Here is a 21,148-nt window from a genome sequence, read left to right as displayed (position 1 = left end):
TTTCACTTGTTTCTAAGCCTCCATTTTAAAGGCAGATCAATGGAGCCTTTAAAAATAATCAAGTGCGAAACACATTTGTATACAAACCAGATTTATTGGATTTCGGTTGTGTACAAATGCAAATATCTCATACAGTATGTGTATAAAAGTGTCACATGTCATTGACCCAGGATGAACTGTACTGTGAGTTAAGGCACATGACGCAGCCTTTTAGTGTTCATAATAACATCTGTTCAATCACGATGGATGTTTCTGATATCTTCCCCTGACTGCTTGCTTAGAAAGGATTCTGATTACAGGCCTCATCACATAATCACACAGCAATCATTGAGTAGCCCGTCTCTGTTGGAAAATCATACATCCAACGAGACGCGTGGGATTTGTCTAAAACATTTTCTCAGTTGGCTTTTATTGGCTTTCATTAGGAAATTGTTCTAAATAGTAAAGATTTCATAAATGCAGAGCTGCTTTTCTGCAACATTCAGGCCTCTGGAAACGAACACCGTTTACACTGAGGGCTCCATCTGTCTTTCCTGAGATTAGCTTTCCTCCATTTCTGCACCAAAACGTCCTCAGTCCATTTTGAAATAAAATGGAGGCCTGGCTTGTCGTTACGAGCCGTTTGCGCCGGCTCGCGTGCAGATCATTCAGCTGATGGTGATTTTCTGAGGTGGTCGAGATGTGGTTGCAGTTCAGATGGCAGACTGAAGCACTACCACATTAGTTCCTTTAATGAGGTTTTCATCTTCTCCGTCAATCAGGGGGTCCCACTGATTGAAGTTCTTATCCAGACCTGCAACACCGAAGGGCATTTTTGAAATAATTCATCACTTAAAACGAGGACTTTAAAACACGACCAGGCCTGACCCTAATAAGGGAAGGCTGGGGATTGTGGGATTCCTCGTTTTCTTACCAAGGTGCCGTTGCAGAAAGGCTAGTGTTGCTTTGTTGGAGAGGTCTATGGCGACCTCTGGGTCGATCTCTCCCTTCAGCTTCATCAGCTTCCCGATCCAGTTACCAGTCAGGAAGGTGAAGTCGGGGAAGCTCTGGTGGACTGTACCTCTGAAGAAAAAAACAACCAAGTCAGAACAAAACCTAAATGAAACCTGACTGGACTCAACAGTTCTATCCGCTGTACCTGATGGTGATCATCTTCCTCTGTATGACGGCCGAGTCCAGCTTCCTCATGCGGCTGATGTTCCCCGCCCACTGGAACTTCTCCGAGTTGATGAAGAAAATCGGCTGCTTCACCCGAGGAAAGATCTCTTCATCCAGAGGAAACATCCAGGCGTCCAGTGCTACTGCACACCTGATCGTGGGTTTGTAACAGAGACTCCATTATGTTATGAAAACTATTCTCTGCTATTAATGGACTGCTTAAATCTGGACAACACAACAAGTATTCGGAGTCTTTGCTGGATGCAAATTTTTATATAAAGTATGTGCCTTCATTTTCCAAAACATCATAAAGGTAGAGACTGTGGCTGATGCTGAAACACCTACTTGAATTTAACCTCTTTGCACAGAGCTTCGATCGCCGTTGCTCCACCGAAGGAATGCCCCACCACTGCTATCCTACACAGGTCCATGGAGTTCTGTTAGCCCGGAGAAGAGAGGGGGTAGAGAGTGAGTGATGGGTACAACAACAACTACTCTCAGCTGTGATCAGCTGATCACAGGTAAAAGGAGGAAGTAGGAATTAAAACTACAATATAAAGGACTGTAATACATTTTTAGTCAAAATACTAGGAACCACTCTTTCACTATTTGAGTTGAATCATTGCATTGTCATCTTGGAATATGCCTGTGCCATCGGGGAAGAAAAAAATCCATTGTTTTCTTTGACTTAATCCATGAAGTTTGCTTTTGAATCTGTACAGTTTTCCTCTTAGTCTTTGATCTACGCTGCTCAACGCACTGTAACTACTCGCTTTATGAGAGTTGTTGAATACAGAAACAACTTTCTGTATTCTCACAGTAACTTCCACTTTCTCTCAGCCATGTCTGCGGCTACACCACACTGCTAACCGCTGACTCATCAAATCCCATCAAACGGTTTACCTCCAGCGTCGTCCAGTCGAACCGCGTCTGCAAAACGTTCCGCACGGCTATTCCTGAGTTGATGTCGGTGAGTCTGTCCAGAGCCAGAATACATTCGTCTGCTCTTTGCTTCACCTGAACAAGAGAGACGAGATTCAGCACAGGTTGGAGGACCGAGTAAGCGCGGATCAAACGTCACGGCTTTGATTCATCCTTTAAATACAACCTCAACACGCAGTGGTGCTCCGGAGATAAAAGGAGAAGAGAATGCAGACAACGCAAACGAGGATGTGGTTTGGTTTTTACAGCAGCCTTCCCGCTACTGCGTTCAGACGCGAAGTCAACTTGTCAAACAGTAGCGTATGACAGAACGGTCTCGTTTCCAGGAGCTTTCGTGGAAGCGCTCGCTTAGTCATGTAAACAAACCTGCTTGTTTCTGAGGGGGAATTCGCTCTCTCCGTGCTGCAGAGCTCTGTAGTACATCCACTCCGTTACCAGGTTGTCTTGGGTGGTGGCTGATGTTTTAGGCAAATTCTCATTGGCCATTTCTGACTCTGGCTTCTCATGAAAATAATATGTAGCTGAGGCTGACTCGTCTCTGCGGGGGAGGAACAATATAATTACACAAAAGCAGGATGTGAAAACAATTAAAAATAGAACAGTTACGATAAAAGTTACAATGAAAATCTCTGAATTGTGAACTGTTATAGCAACAAGTCTGTAAAAGAGAATGAACTACGCGACTGTTCAAGAAAATAGTCAGCATATAGTTGTCAGTGTTGCCAAATTAACATTAAGAGAAAAGAAATTAGCCCCAACTAACCCCCCCATCCCTATTTTACTGACAAAATACATTCAAAATTTGTTCAATATAATTATACAGTGACCACTGTATAGTTTTATCGTGGAGTTCTAATACACTGTTAGTGTATTATAGGGGAGCACATGAGGAGCTCTAGTTTTCTAACACACTCTAGCTTGAACTTATCCTTTTTTTTTGTTTGTTTTTTTTTTGCTGAAGCTTATAAAAAAACAACATGACGTCAAAAAGAGAATCCACAGTTTAGTTTATTGCTCTGAAACTAAGCAACCTGATTTGTCATAGTGACAAAAGCACCTCTGACCGAGCGGCCACACTGGCCAAACACCGACAGTCACGTGCACGTGTCACGTCTCTACTATGACATGACTGCTGTGTGCTTTCTCTGTAGCTTTAGCCGTCAACAGGCTGCCAAAATTCAGTGAAATCCCACCTCAGTCTACGTGCACACGCAGACCAACGCTGGCCATTATGTTCATCTCCATATGGTCCCCTTGTCTCTATACTGAAAAGAAATGTGATGACCTGGTTCGTACCATTGTCTGCACAGTCTTTCCCCTCCTACTCCACAGATAAACAGACGGCCGCTCGCAGAGGAGACTGCCCCCTGTTACTGTTCGCTTGACTAACATTCAGAGTTCAGATCCATTTGATTTGTGGACTGTAAGAACTTCCTTTTCATAAAGGATAATAAAAAATAAAAAAAAATCAAGGCTACAAGGCTACATCTCTGCTAATGAAAAAAAATTACCTGTGTTCCACGGACGCCACAATGAAGCCCTGAGAGGCCAGTTCTGCACAAATGGCTGAATACAAAGTCCTAGGAAATATTACACAAATTACACAGGGCACATGTTAGCATGACATTTAGAATGAGTTAATACTACAGCAGTGTGAAAAACAGTGTGCTGTGTGTACCTAAATGCTCCCAGGCCATGAGAGAAGATAATTACAGGACATTTCCCATTTGATTTAAATGGAGCATCCAAAAAGGCTGGGATCTTAAAGGACCCTGGAATAAACACATTAGTAAACACATTAGTTTTTTTTTTTTTGAGTGTGTGTACATTTTTAACCACTTTAATAGAAATGTTTCCTCTTCTTTGTACTTTTTCTTCTTTCAGGAGACAACTGCGTCAGCGTCAAGAACAGAAACAAGCTAAACTTTGCTGTTGTCAAAAGTACATTATGGTGTGTGCAACAATGGCATTTATGACAAAAATGATGCAAGACAATCAATCAATCAATCAATCAATTCGACTGATTTGATTTTTCACGCTGCGCAAAAATGAGAGGAAACCGACTGGCTACTTGAATGGACGGAAAACACACTCAAGAAACAGGCAAGGCTAGCAAGACAGGATCGTACTAAAAAAATATTTAACTGGCTCAAATGTCATATGTACCAGGAAATGATCATTGACGTTATTCACCAAAGAGGTAGTTGAAAATCCTTTCACTGAGACGCCTGTTGATTTTCATGAAGTCCGCAAGGCCGTTGAAATACTCCCTGCACGGGACCCAGTCAGGTTTCTCTGCTCTTTCCGTCTCTTGGCAAGGATAGTAGAGCCGGAAGAAGCTGCCCTGTTGACGAGACAGAAGCGTAAGTTTGGCAAACACATGTTTTCTCTTGTCACATGAGTAGCAGCTTATCCCAAACATCTTGTTCACTAAATACGATTTTTGTGTACACATGCTGTCACTACTTAAGCTGAGTATGAGACACTAGCAAACCGTCTATGGACACAAGTCATGTGGGTTTCTGATGAGCAACACACACAGATGTCTCTTTTTAAACCCCATCTCCCCACCATTCTTCTTCAAGGAAGCATACATGTCCAGCTGTCTTTGTTTTCAGCTTTGTTTGGAAAGACTCATTGGCTTTCTCGATGAATAACTTTGGCCTATTAATCAATCATTAGCCCTTAAGTATACATTTTTTCTGACAAAAGACATTGAAGTACCATTACTATTGCAGATTGCGTTTTTCAAATGTTCACACTTCATTTTTCATTTGAAAGAACATGTGCATGTCAAATTTCCATTGCAATTGCTTTTTAAATTTGAACCAAAAGACAACAAAATGTATGTGTGACATTGTTGTTGTTTGTTGCTTGCCTTTACAGTGTGGTCCATCATGAAGTCGGTGCAGCCCACAGGGTAGGGGCCCTTGGCAGGAGGGATCCCAAGGTGGTTACTGCAGGTGTTCCCCATGGTCAAGAAACCAAGGGCGTACCTCCTCTGGTCTGTAAATACAGAAACAAATCTAGGTCAAATCTGTGAGGAGGCAGGAAGCCCTCTGCCATAAAAGATAGAGATCAAGACTACTACTTACTGTGACTTTTCACAGAAAAGTACAAAGAAGAGGAAAGGTTTCTAGTAAAGTGACATGTCACTTTGTCAACACAGCTCCAAACAGAACACGTTTACTTTTGGTTGCTCTGCTTATTTGTAACAAATTCTACTGTTTCAACTTGATGAGCTAATATGACTGTAGTTTTAATTAAATGGACCAAGTGTATAACTATATGGGACCTTGTAGCTGGTCCATCTAGCTGGTTAGACCAGCGTCAGTAAATAAATAATAATAAAAAAGGCGTCAGTGAATAAAAGAGGCGTTTGAACTCCTAACTTACCTGTTCTCGTCCACTCGTAAATTCTCTTGACTAATAACTGTACAAATCCTCCATGAGAAAACATCGACCTCAGTCGTCCTGAAAGTGAGCTAACCCTACCGATAGGAATCTTCCTTTCAGCTGCTGAAGACAAAAGCAGTAAAAACAACACACACAAGGAGAAGTTATGTTGGCTGCCGATGTCACTACATTAGTTTCGCAACATTACCACGTATTAAGTTGACTTTCACGAGATAAGGACGCCCGGTATGAGTCACTTGGGAGTGGTTTGACCAGGCACTGTAACTGGTGGTATATGCTTAAGCTAACCCCTGCTAGCATAGGAGGAGGCTAAACCAGAGCAGTGGATAGACGGCGTTCAGCTACACTATATGTCCCATGACAGCCTCTCGTTGCGAAACAACGTCTTCAACATGAACATATCAAACATGGCCTAAATATGCTCTCATATGAAGTAAATATAAATTAATGCTCAGCTACCAAGTTACTATTTTCATCCTTAAATGGCTTACACTTCCTAGTTAAATTTATTGATCTGAAGTATATGCGGCTCTGGTTGAAGCCAGCGAGCCTGAGTACTCTTGGACCATTAGGCACGTGCATTTGTTGACAGTAATTACCAGTGCTTTAATTTATGTTTTTTTTTTTTAGAATAATTTTGTAATATGTTTCAAGCTCTGTGCTTTTATTTAGGACAGTCATATAAAATGCAGGTCTGTTAATATTTTCTTGCCTGTTTCATGTCATTAAGTTTGATGTAAGTGAAGTTACACTCCGCCTCTGTAGGGGGGAGTAGAGGGCAAGAGCGAGCAGGCAGACGCCAGAAAAGCAGTGTACAACGATGCTCTGTTAGCAAAGCTGACAACCTAACTTACCAGTCGTCCCTTGAGTTTAAAATGAAATTGGTGAGTAATACCTGGGACAGTAGATAGATCAATTAATGCACATATTAACGATTATGGTGGCCGTTACGTTTCTGGCAGCGGTTTACTGAGGTAATGTTAACTATGTTAGCTTGGGAGCTAATAGAAGGGTTTGTTAGCTACTGTCTCATTCACTGGAGCAGTAAACAAACACATACTGTGTAAATTACTTAAGTAACACTTACTAGTTCAATGGGTGATCTGGTGTTCCGCTTGTGTCTTCTGATAATTAATCCACATCTCCGTGTGTGCACAGCTTAGAATAGTCAACAGAAGTGGAGTTTCCATGTTGTGTTTATCCTACTTCATCCTCTATCCATACTGTGTTGTTGACGCAGTTTCTATGATCTTCTGCGTGTCTGACTGTGTGTTTTCTCCATGCAGTATTGTTTGTCAGGTCATCCTACATTGCCCTGCAATGTCCTCAAGTTCAAGTCCACCACCATCATGCTGGACTGTGGACTTGACACCACCTCTGTCCTAAACTTCCTGCCCCTTCCTCTAGTCCACAGGTGAGTCTCCGGTATATCCATTCACTTATGGGTGGTAGACTTGTCATTTGGTCTGAGTCATGATGATTTATTTGTATTTTTGCTCATTCTTAGCCCTCGACTCTCAAAACTACCAGGCTGGGTGTCTAAAGATGGAACAATCAACCTGGAAAAGGTATTAGAAGCAACCTGTGTTGTGTTTAACCTCACTCGTTTGTTCACATTTTCGTGAGACCACACATAGCTGTTTCTTTTTGTTTCTATGACTGTGAAACTATATAGGGACTAGCACGTGACATCGTCCTACTCATGTAAACCCACACATTTTCTCTTCATCTTTCCAGGAGCTGAAGGAGTGTGCAGGAAGGGTGTTTGTGGACTCACAGCCAGAATTCTGTCTCCCTGAGGTAGTAAACCCACCACACGTAGTCTAGTGTATATTTAGCAGAAGGTGCATTGCTTTTGTTTAGCTGTGTGCTTTTAAGTGTGGGAACTTATAGTGTGGTAAGCAGTGTATAGCATTTAGTGAGAGGCTTGTGTTGATCTTTAATTAAGTTAATTAAGTTAGTTTGCTATTAAATGTAAATGATTCTAAGGCTATGTATGTTAATTCTGCACAATTTGTATTTACCAATTATGTGAACCACAGAAAGAACTGTTGGACCTGTCCACCATTGATGTCATCCTCATCTCCAACTACCACTGCATGATGGCCCTACCCTACATCACCGAACACACAGGCTTCACTGGGACAGTGTATGCCACAGAGCCCACCCTGCAGATCGGGAGGTAAGGAGAAACAAGATGAAACCTTTTATCATATATACACACATATTTTAGCAGTTTTAACCATTTTAATAGGAGTTTTGTAAAAGATGTACAGAGGAGTGAAATAATCAAAGTTTGAAGAATAGTGTAGTTTGATGAAAGCGAATGTTGTATTTATGTGAATTTTGTTTTTGTCCCTTCAGACTTCTCATGGAGGAGCTGGTGAACTTCATGGAGAGAGTTCCCAAAGCTCAGTCCGCCACCTGCTGGAAGAACAAGGAAATACAACGGTAGGTCAACTAGTGAGAGAAAGTCAAATCCAAAAATATATATATAATATAATATCTTTAATATAATATATATATATATGTAAAAGGATGCTCCCAGGGCCACTGAAGGACGCAGTGGAAGTGTGGACATGGAAGCGGTGCTACAGCATGCAGGAGGTCAACTCTGCCCTCAGCAAAGTGCAGCTTGTGGGTTATTCACAGAAAGTGGTAAGAACGTCTACACAGACACACACCATCCCTGTGTGTGTGATGTGTTTTCTGTAATGCGTGAACCCTGTCCTTTGTATTGTTCAATCCACATTTTCTGTTGTTACAATAGCATATAATTATAGAGAGCTGATTAATCTGGTTAATTAAGTCTTCTTAACTTGTTGAAACTTTAATTGTGTTGTGTTGTGTTGATTCTACTTGTACAGTAAAACTAGTGTTTCTACTTTACTCAGGCCGGATCTTTCTTCATGATGCCAGCACAGGATTAATTAGGGGCCGCTCTGACCTGGTTACTTGAATTCATTCAGTCAGTGATCTGGTCACGAATAACTATCTAAAAATACAAACAGCCACTTGTAACAGGAATATCCAAATGGCCAGGTCTGAGCAGGGCCTTAGTGTGCCTACACAGCAGCTGCATCTCTCCTGTTTTGCCATATTTTTGTTTTCTCATAGCAATGACCTGTTTTTTGTGGTTTCCAGGAGCTTTTTGGAGCTGTACAGATCTCCCCATTAAGCTCTGGTTACTCGCTGGGCAGCTCCAACTGGATCATTCAGTCTCATCACGAGAAGGTGTCCTACGTGTCGGGTTCTTCCCTCCTCACCACACATCCACAGGTTGGTCAGCTGGTCCAGCAGGGCCTGGGGAAATCTGTCGTGATCTGATGATAATTCAGAGTGTCTATTCTTCTCTTCTCCCAGCCGATGGACCAGAGTTCTCTTAAGAACAGTGATGTCCTGATTCTAACAGGCCTCACTCAGATGCCCACCGCCAACCCAGACGGCATGCTGGGAGAATTCTGCAGTAACCTGGGTAGGTTGAAATGTACTGCACGGATTGACGTGGCATAGAAAAATGTAAAGTGTGCATAAAGAATAAGAGCATTGTAATTAAATCATTCAGACACTTTTGAAATGTTGTTTATTTGATTGTGTTGTCATGTGTGTGCACCCGTAGCCATGACCATCAGGGCAGGAGGCAACGTGCTGGTGCCGTGCTACTCTTCAGGAGTGATATACGACCTGCTGGAGTGTCTGTACCAGTTCATAGAGAGCGCCAACCTGGGGACCACGCCCTTCTACTTCATCTCACCTGTAGCCAACAGCTCCCTGGAGTTCTCACAGATCTTTGCCGAGTGGTGAGCAGCTGTTTATCATTCCGACACTGTGGAGTAGCGGCCAAGCAACAGTGAAACAACTACAGTGGGGGAAATAAGTATTTGATCCCCTGCTGAATTTGTAAGTTTGCCCACTTCCATAGAAATGATCAGACTCTGGTTTTTATGGTTGTTTACTGGTTATGGGTATAGACAGAATATCAGTCGAAAATGCATAAAAAACACAATCTAAAAGTTATAAATTGTTATGTATTTTATTAAGGGAAATAAGTATTTGATCCCCAAGCACAACACAAGTCAGTACTTTGTAGAGAAACCTTTGTTGGCAAGCACAGCGATGAGACGTTTCTTGTAGTTGGTCACCAGGTTTGCACACAGCGCAGGAGGGATTTTGGCCCATTCATCTTTACAGACAGTCTCTAAATCCTTCAAGTTTCTTGGCTGCCTCTTGGAAACTCGGAGCTTCAGCTCCCTCCACAGGTTTTCGATCGGGTTAAGGTCTGGAGACTGACTAGGCCACTCCATGACCTTAATATGCTTCTTCTTGAGCCACTCCTTTGTTGTCCTGGCAGTATGTTTTGGGTCATTGTCATGTTGGAAAACCCACCCACGAGGCATCTTCAGTGTTCTTGCTGAGGAAAGAAGGTTTTTGTCCAAGATGTTACAGTACATGGCTGCATTCATTGGCCCCATAATGCGGTGAAGTTGCCCTGTACCCTTTGCTGAAAAACAGCCCCAAAACATGATGTTTCCACCTCCATGCTTATCCGTGGGTATGGTGTTCTTTGGGTCATACTCACGTTTTTTCATCCTCCAAACACGGCGTGTCGAGTTAATGCCAAATAGCTCAACTTTGGTTTCGTCAGACCACAGCACTTTCTCCCAAGCCTTCTCTGAGTCATTTAGATGTTCACTGGCAAACTTAAGGCAGGGCCTGTACATGTGCCTTCTTGAGCAGGGGGACCTTGCGGGCACTGCAAGAGTTCAATCCATAACGGCGCAGTGTGTTGCCAACTGTTTTCTTGGTGACGGAGGTCCCAACTGCTTCCAGATCATTAACAAGCTCCTGCCGTGTTGTTTTAGGCTGCTCCCTCACCTTTCTCATCATCATCCTCACTCCATGAGGCGAGATTTTGCGGGGAGCTCCAGACCGAGGACAGTTGATGGTCCTTTTATGGGTCTTCCACTTGCGAATAATGGCACCAATAGTTGTCACCTTCTCACCAAGCCTTTTGCTGATGGTTTTGTAACCTATACCAGCCTTGTGCAGGTCTACAATCTTGTCCCTGACATCTTTTGACAGCTCTTTGGTCTTGCCCATGGTGCTGTAGAAGTTGGAATGTAAGAAACTGATTCTTAGAGCAGGTGTGCTTTATATACATGACGAGTTAAGATCAGGAGTATTGGTAATTAGTTGACTGAGCACAGCTGTGTGCCACATTCGCACCAGCCAATCTGTAGGAGCCTGAATTCTAAGTGAATTGTTGGGGATCAAATACTTATTTCCCTTAATAAAATACATAACAATTTATAACTTTTAGATTGTGTGTTTTTTATGCATTTTCGATTGATATTCTGTCTATACCCATAACCAGTAAACAACCATAAAAACCAGAGTCTGATCATTTCTATGGAAGTGGGCAAACTTACAAATTCAGCAGGGGATCAAATACTTATTTCCCCCACTGTAAATAGCCGGTTATTAGATTGGTCTGATACTAAATCAGTCATCAGTTACAACTAAACAGGATGTATAGTTGTTTCTGTGAAACGGGGTCTTCACAATATTTTAAGTTTCAAGTGACGACAAAGGAATCAGAGATTTTGATTGTTGTCATTCTGATGGGATCATTTTGAATTACTGATGGTTTCTCTACAGGATCATTTGGGATATTGTGATCGGAGTTATGAGCTCTTCCTTTTTTTTAACTGTGATTTCAGGCTGTGTCATAACAAGCAAACCAAGGTCTATCTCCCAGAGCCTCCGTTCCCACACGCAGAGGTAAGTCCTGCTGCTGGTTCAAGGACAATGCTGCGTATTATGTGTGGTTTTATGACATTAGAACAACAATGCAGTGCTTCGCCCGTTCATGTTTACATGTATTTTCCTAGATATGTTAAAGTTCAGTCTTGTATTACATTTCACAACCATTGCAACACACATGTGGCACCAGCCTGGGAAAGCTACTGGGATTTGGATTTATTTGTGGCGTCTGTTTCAACCAATACAGATTTAAAAAAAAAAAAAAAAAAAAAGACAGCTGTGCACACACTTGGATAGTCCTATAACCAATTAGATCCTTATAGGCAGCTGCTTGGTTAAAATACCATTAAAGTCATTCATTATCAGATACTGTTGTGTGAATAATGTCTTCTCTGCGTTAATTTTACAAAGATATTTAATTATGTTTTAATAAATAGGTAAATCTTGGTAAATCTGTATCCTCTGCTGTTCCTGTTCCAGCTGATCCAAACAAACAAGCTGAAGCACTACCCCAGCATCCACGGAGACTTCAGCAGCGAGTTCCGTCAGCCCTGCGTAGTTTTCACCGGCCACCCATCTCTGCGCTTCGGGGACGTGGTTCACTTCATGGAGCTGTGGGGCAAATCCAGCCTCAACACCATCATCTTTACCGGTAACTGCAGTTGCTTAAACAGTGCTGTACTGTAAAGGGTTCTTTTCTTTTTTTTTTTGTTTTAATAATAATTCTCTGACTTTTGTCTCTCGTCGCCAGAGCCAGACTTCTCCTACCTGGATGCTCTGGCTCCCTACCAGCCGTTAGCCATGAAGTGTGTTTACTGTCCTATTGACACGCGGCTCAACTTCCATCAAGTATCAAAGCTGCTCAAGGAAGTTCAGGTGTGTTGCTATTGTTTTCTCCACCATTAATTAGACGTACACGTTTTTATAAAGGGGAGTTTAAAGAGAGAATCTTCTTTTCTAAGATGAGAGCTGGCACAGTGTTTAAAAAAGCCTCCCTCAAGGGGTTCTCTACGCAGTAATGGTAAGAGGACAACTGTGCAACAAAGAAATAATAATGACCAAGTCAGTAACAGTCCTGTGGGTGAAACAATTTTAGAAGCTACCGGCTGTGTCGTGGAGAGAAAAAGCGAACAGTGTTATCTCAGCATTCAGAACAGAGCACGAGGAAGGACACAGCAGTCCTGATAAGCTGCAGAGGGAACAGAATAGTTTAACTGATTCAACCAGCCCTATTGTTCTTCTATAATGCAATCATGTCGAAACTACTCAATTAGGCCTCTCTGCACGTAAAGGGACTGTGTGTGCCTTGGGTTTGTGAATAGTTGCTGTGACTAAGTCTGTTTTTTGAAGTCCTTATTAACGTTAAGTAGGGATGTCAAAATGAATGTGTTCATAATGCACATTCCTTTTAAGGCCACAAATACACACGATTAATGCGCACGTGTTCTGTTAACAGACAGCAGACAGGACCGTAGTTTGGGAAATGAGGAAGCACTCGGTGCAGCAGTTACACTGGAAAGCAAGCAAAGTCTGAAGTGTGGTTGCAGTAAATAAGTTTCCCCTGTAGAGGGCAGTAATACGGCCTGTAGCAAAGATGTTGGTTCTCTCCTGCATTTACTGTCCTAGAAAAAAGCTAGCTAGGTCACCACAAATCTACAATCTACTCTACAAGCTGCAGATTTGTTTCATTTTGTTTGGGTAATGAAAATATACAAACATTGCGATGTTTTTGTCAGTGCACCATAGACTGAGATATAGAGATATTACGTAACTCAGTGACGTCTTTCCCTCCTGCAGCCGCTCCACGTGGTGTGTCCAGAGCAGTACACCCAGCCACCCCTGACCCAGTCCCACCGCTCTGACCTGATGCTGGAGCTGCAGCCTCCTCCCATGCCCTACCGACGCTGCTCCGTACTCAACCTTCCCTTCAGACGCCGCTACGAGCGCGTCTACATACTGCCTGAGGTACGCTTGAACCTGGGCACTTTTCATCACCGTGTGCTTTAATAGATTCTTTGCTGGCTTAAAAAAAGCTTAATAGAGTTGGTTGACCGCGTTGAATAAAAGATCAAAATCCTTTGCAAACAGATGGCGAGGGCATATTTTAAATTCCCTTAAGTGTTTGCAGGAAACGGTGACACGTGTTTAAATGTCTGCCTGAGTTAGATTGAAGGATTGAAATGTGTTTTATTTATTATTCTGCCGTCAGAAAGCAGGTGGCCAGTTTTTATTTCTGAGTTTTTAATTCTTTCCATTCCCAGCTGGCCAACTCCCTGGTGCCCTCTGAGGTGAAGCCTGGCGTCTCCGTGGCAACCGTGTCTGCAGTGCTTCACTCCAAGGACAACAAACACACATTACAGGCGAGTCCACTATATGTTTGGAGCAGTGCGACCCCTCTGCTGTCAGCTGACTTTTTGTCCCCCTCCCCCCCTGTGTATGTGTGGCCAGTCGGTGCCCAAACCTCCACCCGCGCCCCCCAGCAAGAAGAGGAAGCGTGTGATGGAGGAGCCTCCAGTGATGTTGGCCCCCAAACCCCTGCTGAGCGGAGCTGTGCCCCTGGAAGCTTTCCTGGCCACACTGCAAAAGGTGGGAAATCTGAGAAGGATAGAAGCTAAAGCAACGCTTTAAGCCACTGAGGTGTAACTGAGGCGCCTTTACTACGACGAATAAAGCACAGAATAAAGTCTCTCTCCTGGAGGAAACGGTCACGGACGTAACGTGAAGTTGCTTAACTTTAGGAGAGCTTGCTATTACGGTTGAATTCGCTGATACTTTTTGAAATTTGATTACGTTTGTCCATAGAAAGACACGTTGTGTTTAGTATTCATGCCCAGGCTTTTCTAATTGTCGCTACATCATTAAATGACCTTAATGACGCTAAATCCAATCCATTATAGTACCTTAATGACCGGCTGAAAAAAACTCATGATTTTATTCTATGTGCAGACATTTTACATACTGTATGAATTATTTTTAATAGTTGGAAATGTATTATAATAATACATTTTACAGATACACCCACAGACTGGGTCATGTTTATCGAATCATGTGATACATCCATCAGTCATACATTAAATACACGTCTGTATTATGACTCATACGAGTATCAGCCAGCTCATTGTTGGGTTTAGTATTCCCAAAGGAGCCTTCAATCTGGGCATTAAAAATCTCCTAATGTCATAACCTTATTGGGATGAGAGCTTAGTGTTTTCCTCTTCATGTGCAGCACGGGATCACAGAGGTTAAAGTGGAGGAGACGGCAGACGGACACATTCTGCACCTGCAGGCTGAGGACACACTGATCCAGCTGGAGGAGGACGGGACGCACATCGTCTGTGACAACAACGAGCCCCTGCGCACCACCCTGAGAGACCTGGTGCTCCGCTTCCTACAGAAACTCTGACCTTTATCTGCCCCGTGCCTCATGGTTTTAGAGGTAATGGATAGTGGACAGCAGCGGAAACTACTACGGGAGAGTGGAAGGACAAAGGGCTGTGAACTGAGCTGTCCCACTCAACACTGTTAGTTTTAGTGTAGAAATCTGTTATGTTTTTATAAAATATTATTTTGTATTAAAGAAAATTCTCAAAAATGCATTCAGTGAGTGTTTCATTACCACTATTTCATCACACAGGAAGCTGAAATATTGAAATGAAAATACAGACAGCAGTCATGAATCTGGGATTTCTAAATAAGGAAGTAAGAAAAGAAATCCAACGGAAAAATGTGAAAGGCACATACAGGAAGGGAGCACTTGAAAAATGTTTCCTGCCTGCAACTAAATGAAATGTTGTTCGTACTACTTTCATACCATTTCAAGATAAAAGTTTTTTTTTATCACAGCACACACGAATACATATCACACGAGGAAAAGCTGTAACAGCTGTAAGAATTAAAATTAATCTTTTCCATTCAGCTGCTTTGATTTCAGGACCTTCCTGATGTTTTTGCTGAGTCACTGTGACAATCAGAGAGTCGCTGGTAATGTGTGTGTGTGTGTTTTTTTTTTTTTTCCCCCTACAGCGACCAGTCAAAATGTTTGCTGTGACCAAAGCCTGTCAGATCACTGGTGAAGCAGGCTGTAAACTTAAAGCCACAGTTATATGTTGGTGCACAGTTATTTCATACATTGGCCATTCACAATAAATATATAGGTTAGCAACATTAAAGGTGAAATGATTTGTCACCAGTTGGTTGTTTAACCAGTAGAAAATGAATCTATTTGTGGAAAAATTACTGGAGCAAACACACTAATTGTCAATAACTAGACGTTTTAAATTAGTGGCAGTGGAAGAACACTGGTTGGTTACTGTGGATGTCGACGATCATGAGAGATCAAATTAAGCCTGAAAATTATAGCACGATACACCCAACAGCCAAAACATTACAACCAAAATAGCTGAAGCGAATCATTTGTGTGGTTATCCTTGCACACGACATTAGGCAGCAAGTTAACATTTTATCCTCAGAGTTCATGTGTTATTTTAATATGTAAAACAATTATTTAAAGCCAGACTTTTTACATATCCTTTGTGTATTTTACATTGTTCTTATTCGTTACCAACGCTTATGTTTGTTGCAACAGCAAGACAAATCCCTGTAATCTGCAACAATCACAATTCCTTATTACAACATGTGGTCATAATGTTACGCCTAGTCAGTGTATCAGAGCTACACCTGTGTGAGCACTGTCTCCACTTTTGTATAATCCCAATAGGTGGATAGAAACAACAACAGCAACAGATCCCCGTGCCCTCTCAACAACATTTATGTAGATATTTTTATGCTTTCTTTGTATTTTTCCAAATGAGCGGTGATGAAAAACAGGATTAAGTGTTACTTGTGTCACAAAATATTTAATTGGTGCAGGGTTTACATGCGTCTAATATACATTCAATAATATGCTTTCAATGTACAATATCTTACAGTGTACTACATATCATTACTTTGATAATACAGCTGTGTGCAGCAGGAGGAGCATCTAGGACTGGTCAACATCATCTTGGACTCGGAGAAAACTCAAAAAACAGAAAGCACTGTAATCCTTAAGTGACAAGGGAACAAATACCACAGGTTTGATGTATGTAACAAACTTGCTTCTGTTAGTCCACGTGTGATGTAAATCAGTCATGTGTTGCGTTTCAGCGGGCAAAAAAACAGGGGACACCGCTTAGGGTGCGGTTCCTGGCAGGAAGAACCAACAGGGGGCGATGAGGGGTCAATCGGAGCAACATTGACAGTGCATGTGTGGAGGTCAGTGAGCCGTGGTCTGTAAGTATATTTGCTTCTGGTCGAAAAGCAAATTCATATGTGGTTCAACTGCCTAAAAATTACGCAAAACTTCTTCTTAATTATGATGATTATTATTATCGTTATGCAGCTTTATTGTCATCCCCTCTTTGTTCTTCCTTCTTGTATACTGACACTACAGGCAGCGCGTTTGGAAGGTTTCAAGTGTGATGACATCATTTCTTGGCAGTGTTCTAATGATCTTAACATAGTCCTGGTGCAGTCAGGTTAGTCTGAGGCTCATTTGGTCTTAAACTGATTGGAGGTAGGAGAGCTTTTAGAGGGCGGGGTGATGGAAACTTCTAGTGTGAACTAATTAAAGCACAGGGAGAAACCAAATCTGTGGTGGTTCCTACATGTCCCCCAACTATACTTTTTAAAATAAATATGTGAACTTGGTGATTGGAGATATGAAAAGTATCCAAATGTGGACTTTGGGGGGTAAATGAGAAAGTTTTTATCAATATGTTTATAATAATGGATCTAATTATTATGCGTCGTGTGAAAGGTGAAAGAAAACTATTGCTCGACTCTATCTCAGCCCTATGGTGTTTCTTTAAGCGTCTTTCAGCTCGTTGTTTTGGTTTTCAGACCCATAGCTTAGCTAGCAATGTTCAGATTCTTCCTCAAAGCACTCAGTCGATTTTAGTAGGTAAACCAATTAGATGCTACATGATAAAATATCAGTGCCGTCTATACAGACTGTTCACCACAGGTTGCAAAAAAATGCTTTATGGAGCTTTAATGAGAAATGTAGCAGATTTTTTTCTAACCCTGTGAAAACACTAGCCACTATTTCTTTCCTCTCTTCATTAAAACCCTCTACTGTCAGACAGCTGCACTCTTGCTGTGCCTCGTTCTCACATACTAGCTGCCTAGAGATTTATCAGCGGTCTTCAGCGTGTGGGGTGGGGTTCGACCTGAAAAAAAAATTGTGTCCTCCGTCTTGCCTGCTGTCTGACGTTTACACCCGTTCTTTACTTGGATTCTTTCTCGGCGTTCTGCAGAGCAGAGTGGATGCCCAGCTTCTTCAGCTCCTCCACCAGGTCTCCGTTCTGGTGCATCTGGAGCAGGATGTCGCAGCCTCCCACAAACTCGCCATTGAAGTAGACCTGAGGGATTGTGGGCCAGTTGGAGAAGACCTTGACTCCTGTGGAAGGCCGATGAAATCGGAGTCAGATGATTATCTCTCGTATTACCTTCTCTATAAACGGGTCACTCACCTCACTAACAATGCTTTCTATGATATTTTTAGAAGACCTGAATAATTGGAATGGCCGAATATAAATGATGTGTGTTGATTTTGGTGTGTGGTGCATTCATAGTCTACTCTGGTCACAGTAAAGAAAGTGATACTCAGAGATCAATATGTAAGCAATGCTTAAGCATATTTAAACTGTGATTATGTCTGGGAGTGTGCTACGAGTGTCGAAAACAATTCTTGGTACTACTAATCATTCTAATCATGTGCTTCCAAGCACAAGGACAATGACAATGCATTATGGGAAACAGATGACTCTGGCTTAAAGGAAGTGTCTCCTTCAACATTTTTTTGTTATTATGCATGCGTATATTACGGCATTAGGCAAGGCCAATGTTGACAATGTATTTCCTTGTTCCTCAACATATCTGCTGCCCTTATTTAAATCAGTCTGTCAAGACAAAACACAATAATGGCTGTACTAGCCCCTTAGTCCTGTATATTAATACTGATGTTGTAACGTTCATCTCAAAGCACCACACCCTTCAGTCCTGCTGCTTGATACTGATAAAAGACAGTCCACAGCCAGCTAGAAGGGACCCTTGGCAAGTAACCGAAAGGCCCAGTGGCTTTGAATGAGCCAACCATTAGGACAAAAAGTTAATACAATGAAGACAATGACTCATAGTGACACAACCACCGAGGCCACTTGTTGCAGGTTATTCCAGTTTACTGACCTTGCCTGAGGTCCTGGTCATCTAACACGTTGTAGGCAGCATAGTCGTCCACCCCGTGCATCCGGAGAATCTGGACCACGGCATTGCTGAAACCGCACATGGGCTGGGCGGGAGTCCCTTTCATAAACACCACTACTTTGTCCTTCTTCACCATCTCACCAAGGTCCTTCTGGAGATCCGCCGCCGCACACAGGAGCCGGGCCGAGGCCACCGACACGCGTCCGTCCGCTTGTCTTGGGAGACAGACCGCCGCCCCAGTCCGCAGACACCGAGCAGTATATCTCATTAAACTGTTCATTGTCTTTGGGAAGTTGTGTAGTTGTGTGAGGAGAAGAAAGGTCGTCTAAACGGATAAACTTTGGTCTGCCCACGCCAGAGTAGAAAGCAGTCCGTCACAAACACACTCGCGAGAAGAGGCGGGACTTGGAGCGTCACCGAGCAAAAGCCATTCTGATTGGTCTAAAACCACACGTCAATTATTTAAGTTACACAAGAAACGCGCTTAGGAGTGAATCTTTAATTTAAAAAAAGAACACGACGCCTCTATCATCACGATAATACATGAAATCACCTGCCATTTATCAAAAAAATAAAATAAAATCGAAAAAAAAAAGGAAACCGGTTACGGAAGCCTTTAAGAACTTCCGGGGCGACTCGGGCATAGAGGAAGAAAACGGTGACGGTTTCAAAGATGGCGGCGCCAACACAAAAGAACAACAAACCAGGGAAACCTGGAGGAAAAGAGGCTCGGCCTCTTGTAATCGCCAAGACTCCAGCGGAGGAACAGCGTCTGAAGTTGGAGAGGTTGATGCGAAATCCGGATAAGGCGGCTCCTATCCCAGACCGGCCGAAAGACTGGAACCCGCGGGCTCCGCCGGAGTTCGTCCGGGATGTGATGGGCTCCAGCGCTGGCGCAGGCAGCGGAGAGTTCCACGTTTACCGGCACCTCCGCCGCAGAGAGTACCAGAGGCAAGACTTTCTGGACAAGATGGCTTTGAAGCAAGATAAGGAACAAGAGTACCTTGATAAAGTGGAGCAGAACAAGCAGGCAGCCGACGAGAGGACGGCGAAGCGCAGGAAGAAGCGAGAAAAGCTGAAGCTGAAAAAGCTGATGGCGAAGAAAGCTAAACTGGAGGATAAAAACAAGAAAGAAGACGGCGAGGAGAAGAGCTCGGACAGCAGTGAGGACGAGCAGGAAGAAGAAAGAGAGGCTGACGACGACGCCGAGGCCCCCAGCTTCATCATGGGGAGGAAATGAGACTATTTGTGAGGGACACAAGCATCAGAGACTTGAACTGAAAGAAGCGAAGGAAGTACTGACCAGCTGTAAAGATGAAAACATTTATCATTTATTACGAATTGTTGAGAATCTTGGACTTGAACTGCCTAGCTTATTAGGCAGGGAAACCCAACAAACGCATGACTTCAGGTAGACAAAGGTTCCAGTGTGATTGTTCATGATCCTACCCAAAATCATAAATGGAAATACGTGTCCTGTTGGTTTGCAGAGCAGATGTCAGGTTATCGTCAGACTCGAGTTCTCTAAATTTTTTGGAATCTTTTATATTTTTAATATTGAAAAATGTCTGAATAAAAATGAGAATGCACATCCAGGCTTTGTTTACTCCCTCAGATCTGTGTTTAACCCTCTGGTTCTTTGCAGCCTTGCGGTGCTGCCCCTGGCGGAGCACGTTGCTTGTGGGTACAGCAAGGCTGCAGAAAGCAACGCAAAGAATGAAAAGGCGTGACTTCTGGAGGTTCAGGAGGTTCACGTGCGATGTTCTTTGAACACACCCCTGCCTCCCCACGGCGGTGATCGCCTCGTCCAGTAGCGGTTGCTTTTTCTTGAGGCAGGTACAGTAATAGCCGGCAGCCAGATATTGTTTGAAAGGGGAAGCTTTTCCTTTCGAACACTGTTGGCTGTCACACTGAGAAATGTCACTCATTTCGTGTATGATGCAGCCAGTAAAACACAGTCTGTAGACTTGCACTTCAGTGTCAATGCTCACGTCAGTCGGTCCTGTTCTGACAAAAACACAGAAGTCTTGGAGGCTGGAAGCGGTGCAAACTACTGTATCTCCAATGGAATTTCTATTTATTCAGAACTTCAACCAAATGTTTGCATCTGATAATTCAAAATTATTTGTTCAAATATTTCCTCACTGCCCTGTAGCTTCAAGCGGTCAGTGGGGGAAGTATGCTCTTTTAAAAACATTTTTAAAACAGAATTGTCATTTAAATTGGAGCAATAAGCAAATTGGCAAATTTAGATTATAAATTTTTTTTTATAATTACATTGCTTGTATCTGTTTACAGTATCTTGTTCACAAAGTTTGTAATAAATACCAGTTATTCACATCTTCAAGTTCTCATCCTTGGGTTAGAATGTAGAGTTGCTCGTACCTCACTATAGTAGTAGTAAAAGTCCATTACACATTATTAATAAATACTGAACCAAATAAAAAAAGTAATATGTTAAGTCAAACTGCAATATTTTAAAGGTCAAGACTCCAGCAACTGGTATTAACATCGAACAACTCAAAACACATAAGTTGTAACAAGTTGTCAGACTGACGTGTCTCAGCTCGTGGCCGTCTTTGGGGTCAAGAAACAGACGCCAAGAACAGTTACAAGCCGTATT

General features: G+C 42.6%; 4 protein-coding genes and 1 non-coding gene across 5 annotated transcripts; 3 read left to right on the top strand and 2 right to left on the bottom strand.

Moving 5' to 3' along the window:
• Positions 1-74: 74 nt before the first annotated feature.
• pla2g7 (phospholipase A2, group VII (platelet-activating factor acetylhydrolase, plasma)) lies at positions 75-5,723 on the bottom strand. Its single transcript, XM_047574440.1, has 12 exons — positions 5,705-5,723; positions 5,497-5,616; positions 4,979-5,106; positions 4,294-4,444; positions 3,779-3,872; positions 3,612-3,680; positions 2,467-2,638; positions 2,062-2,175; positions 1,504-1,595; positions 1,139-1,309; positions 914-1,062; positions 75-793 (listed from the first exon to the last, which is right to left on the bottom strand). Exons 2-12 carry the CDS (start codon positions 5,558-5,560, stop codon positions 693-695), a joined length of 1,305 nt encoding a protein of 434 aa, XP_047430396.1. The 5' UTR covers positions 5,561-5,616; positions 5,705-5,723; the 3' UTR covers positions 75-692.
• Positions 5,724-6,263: 540 nt separating this feature from the next.
• ints9 (integrator complex subunit 9) lies at positions 6,264-14,874 on the top strand. The gene is made up of 17 exons (XM_047573356.1): positions 6,264-6,401; positions 6,804-6,931; positions 7,025-7,085; positions 7,255-7,317; positions 7,560-7,699; positions 7,882-7,968; positions 8,055-8,175; positions 8,662-8,796; positions 8,881-8,992; positions 9,137-9,317; positions 11,238-11,298; positions 11,761-11,932; positions 12,032-12,156; positions 13,078-13,245; positions 13,542-13,640; positions 13,729-13,866; positions 14,507-14,874. Exons 1-17 carry the CDS (start codon positions 6,393-6,395, stop codon positions 14,681-14,683), a joined length of 1,977 nt encoding a protein of 658 aa, XP_047429312.1. The 5' UTR covers positions 6,264-6,392; the 3' UTR covers positions 14,684-14,874.
• A 1,242-nt stretch (positions 14,875-16,116) lies between these two features.
• glrx5 (glutaredoxin 5 homolog (S. cerevisiae)) lies at positions 16,117-18,932 on the bottom strand. Its single transcript, XM_047573357.1, has 2 exons — positions 18,508-18,932; positions 16,117-17,719 (listed from the first exon to the last, which is right to left on the bottom strand). Exons 1-2 carry the CDS (start codon positions 18,803-18,805, stop codon positions 17,547-17,549), a joined length of 471 nt encoding a protein of 156 aa, XP_047429313.1. The 5' UTR covers positions 18,806-18,932; the 3' UTR covers positions 16,117-17,546.
• A 177-nt stretch (positions 18,933-19,109) lies between these two features.
• Positions 19,110-20,120, top strand: prkrip1 (PRKR interacting protein 1). The gene has a single exon (XM_047573355.1). It carries the CDS (start codon positions 19,199-19,201, stop codon positions 19,763-19,765), a length of 567 nt encoding a protein of 188 aa, XP_047429311.1. The 5' UTR covers positions 19,110-19,198; the 3' UTR covers positions 19,766-20,120.
• A 41-nt stretch (positions 20,121-20,161) lies between these two features.
• On the top strand, positions 20,162-20,438 carry LOC124999591. Its single transcript, XR_007111197.1, has one exon. It is a non-coding gene; the product is annotated as a small Cajal body-specific RNA 13 (non-coding RNA).
• The last annotated feature ends 710 nt before the right edge of the window (positions 20,439-21,148 follow it).

The sequence above is a fragment of the Mugil cephalus genome, chromosome 21 (assembly GCF_022458985.1).
Source record: "Mugil cephalus isolate CIBA_MC_2020 chromosome 21, CIBA_Mcephalus_1.1, whole genome shotgun sequence".
In the NCBI taxonomy this organism is placed as follows: Eukaryota; Metazoa; Chordata; class Actinopteri; order Mugiliformes; family Mugilidae; genus Mugil; species Mugil cephalus.
Note: the sequence above shows the minus strand (reverse complement) of the source record. Positions and strands in the feature narration are given on the sequence as shown.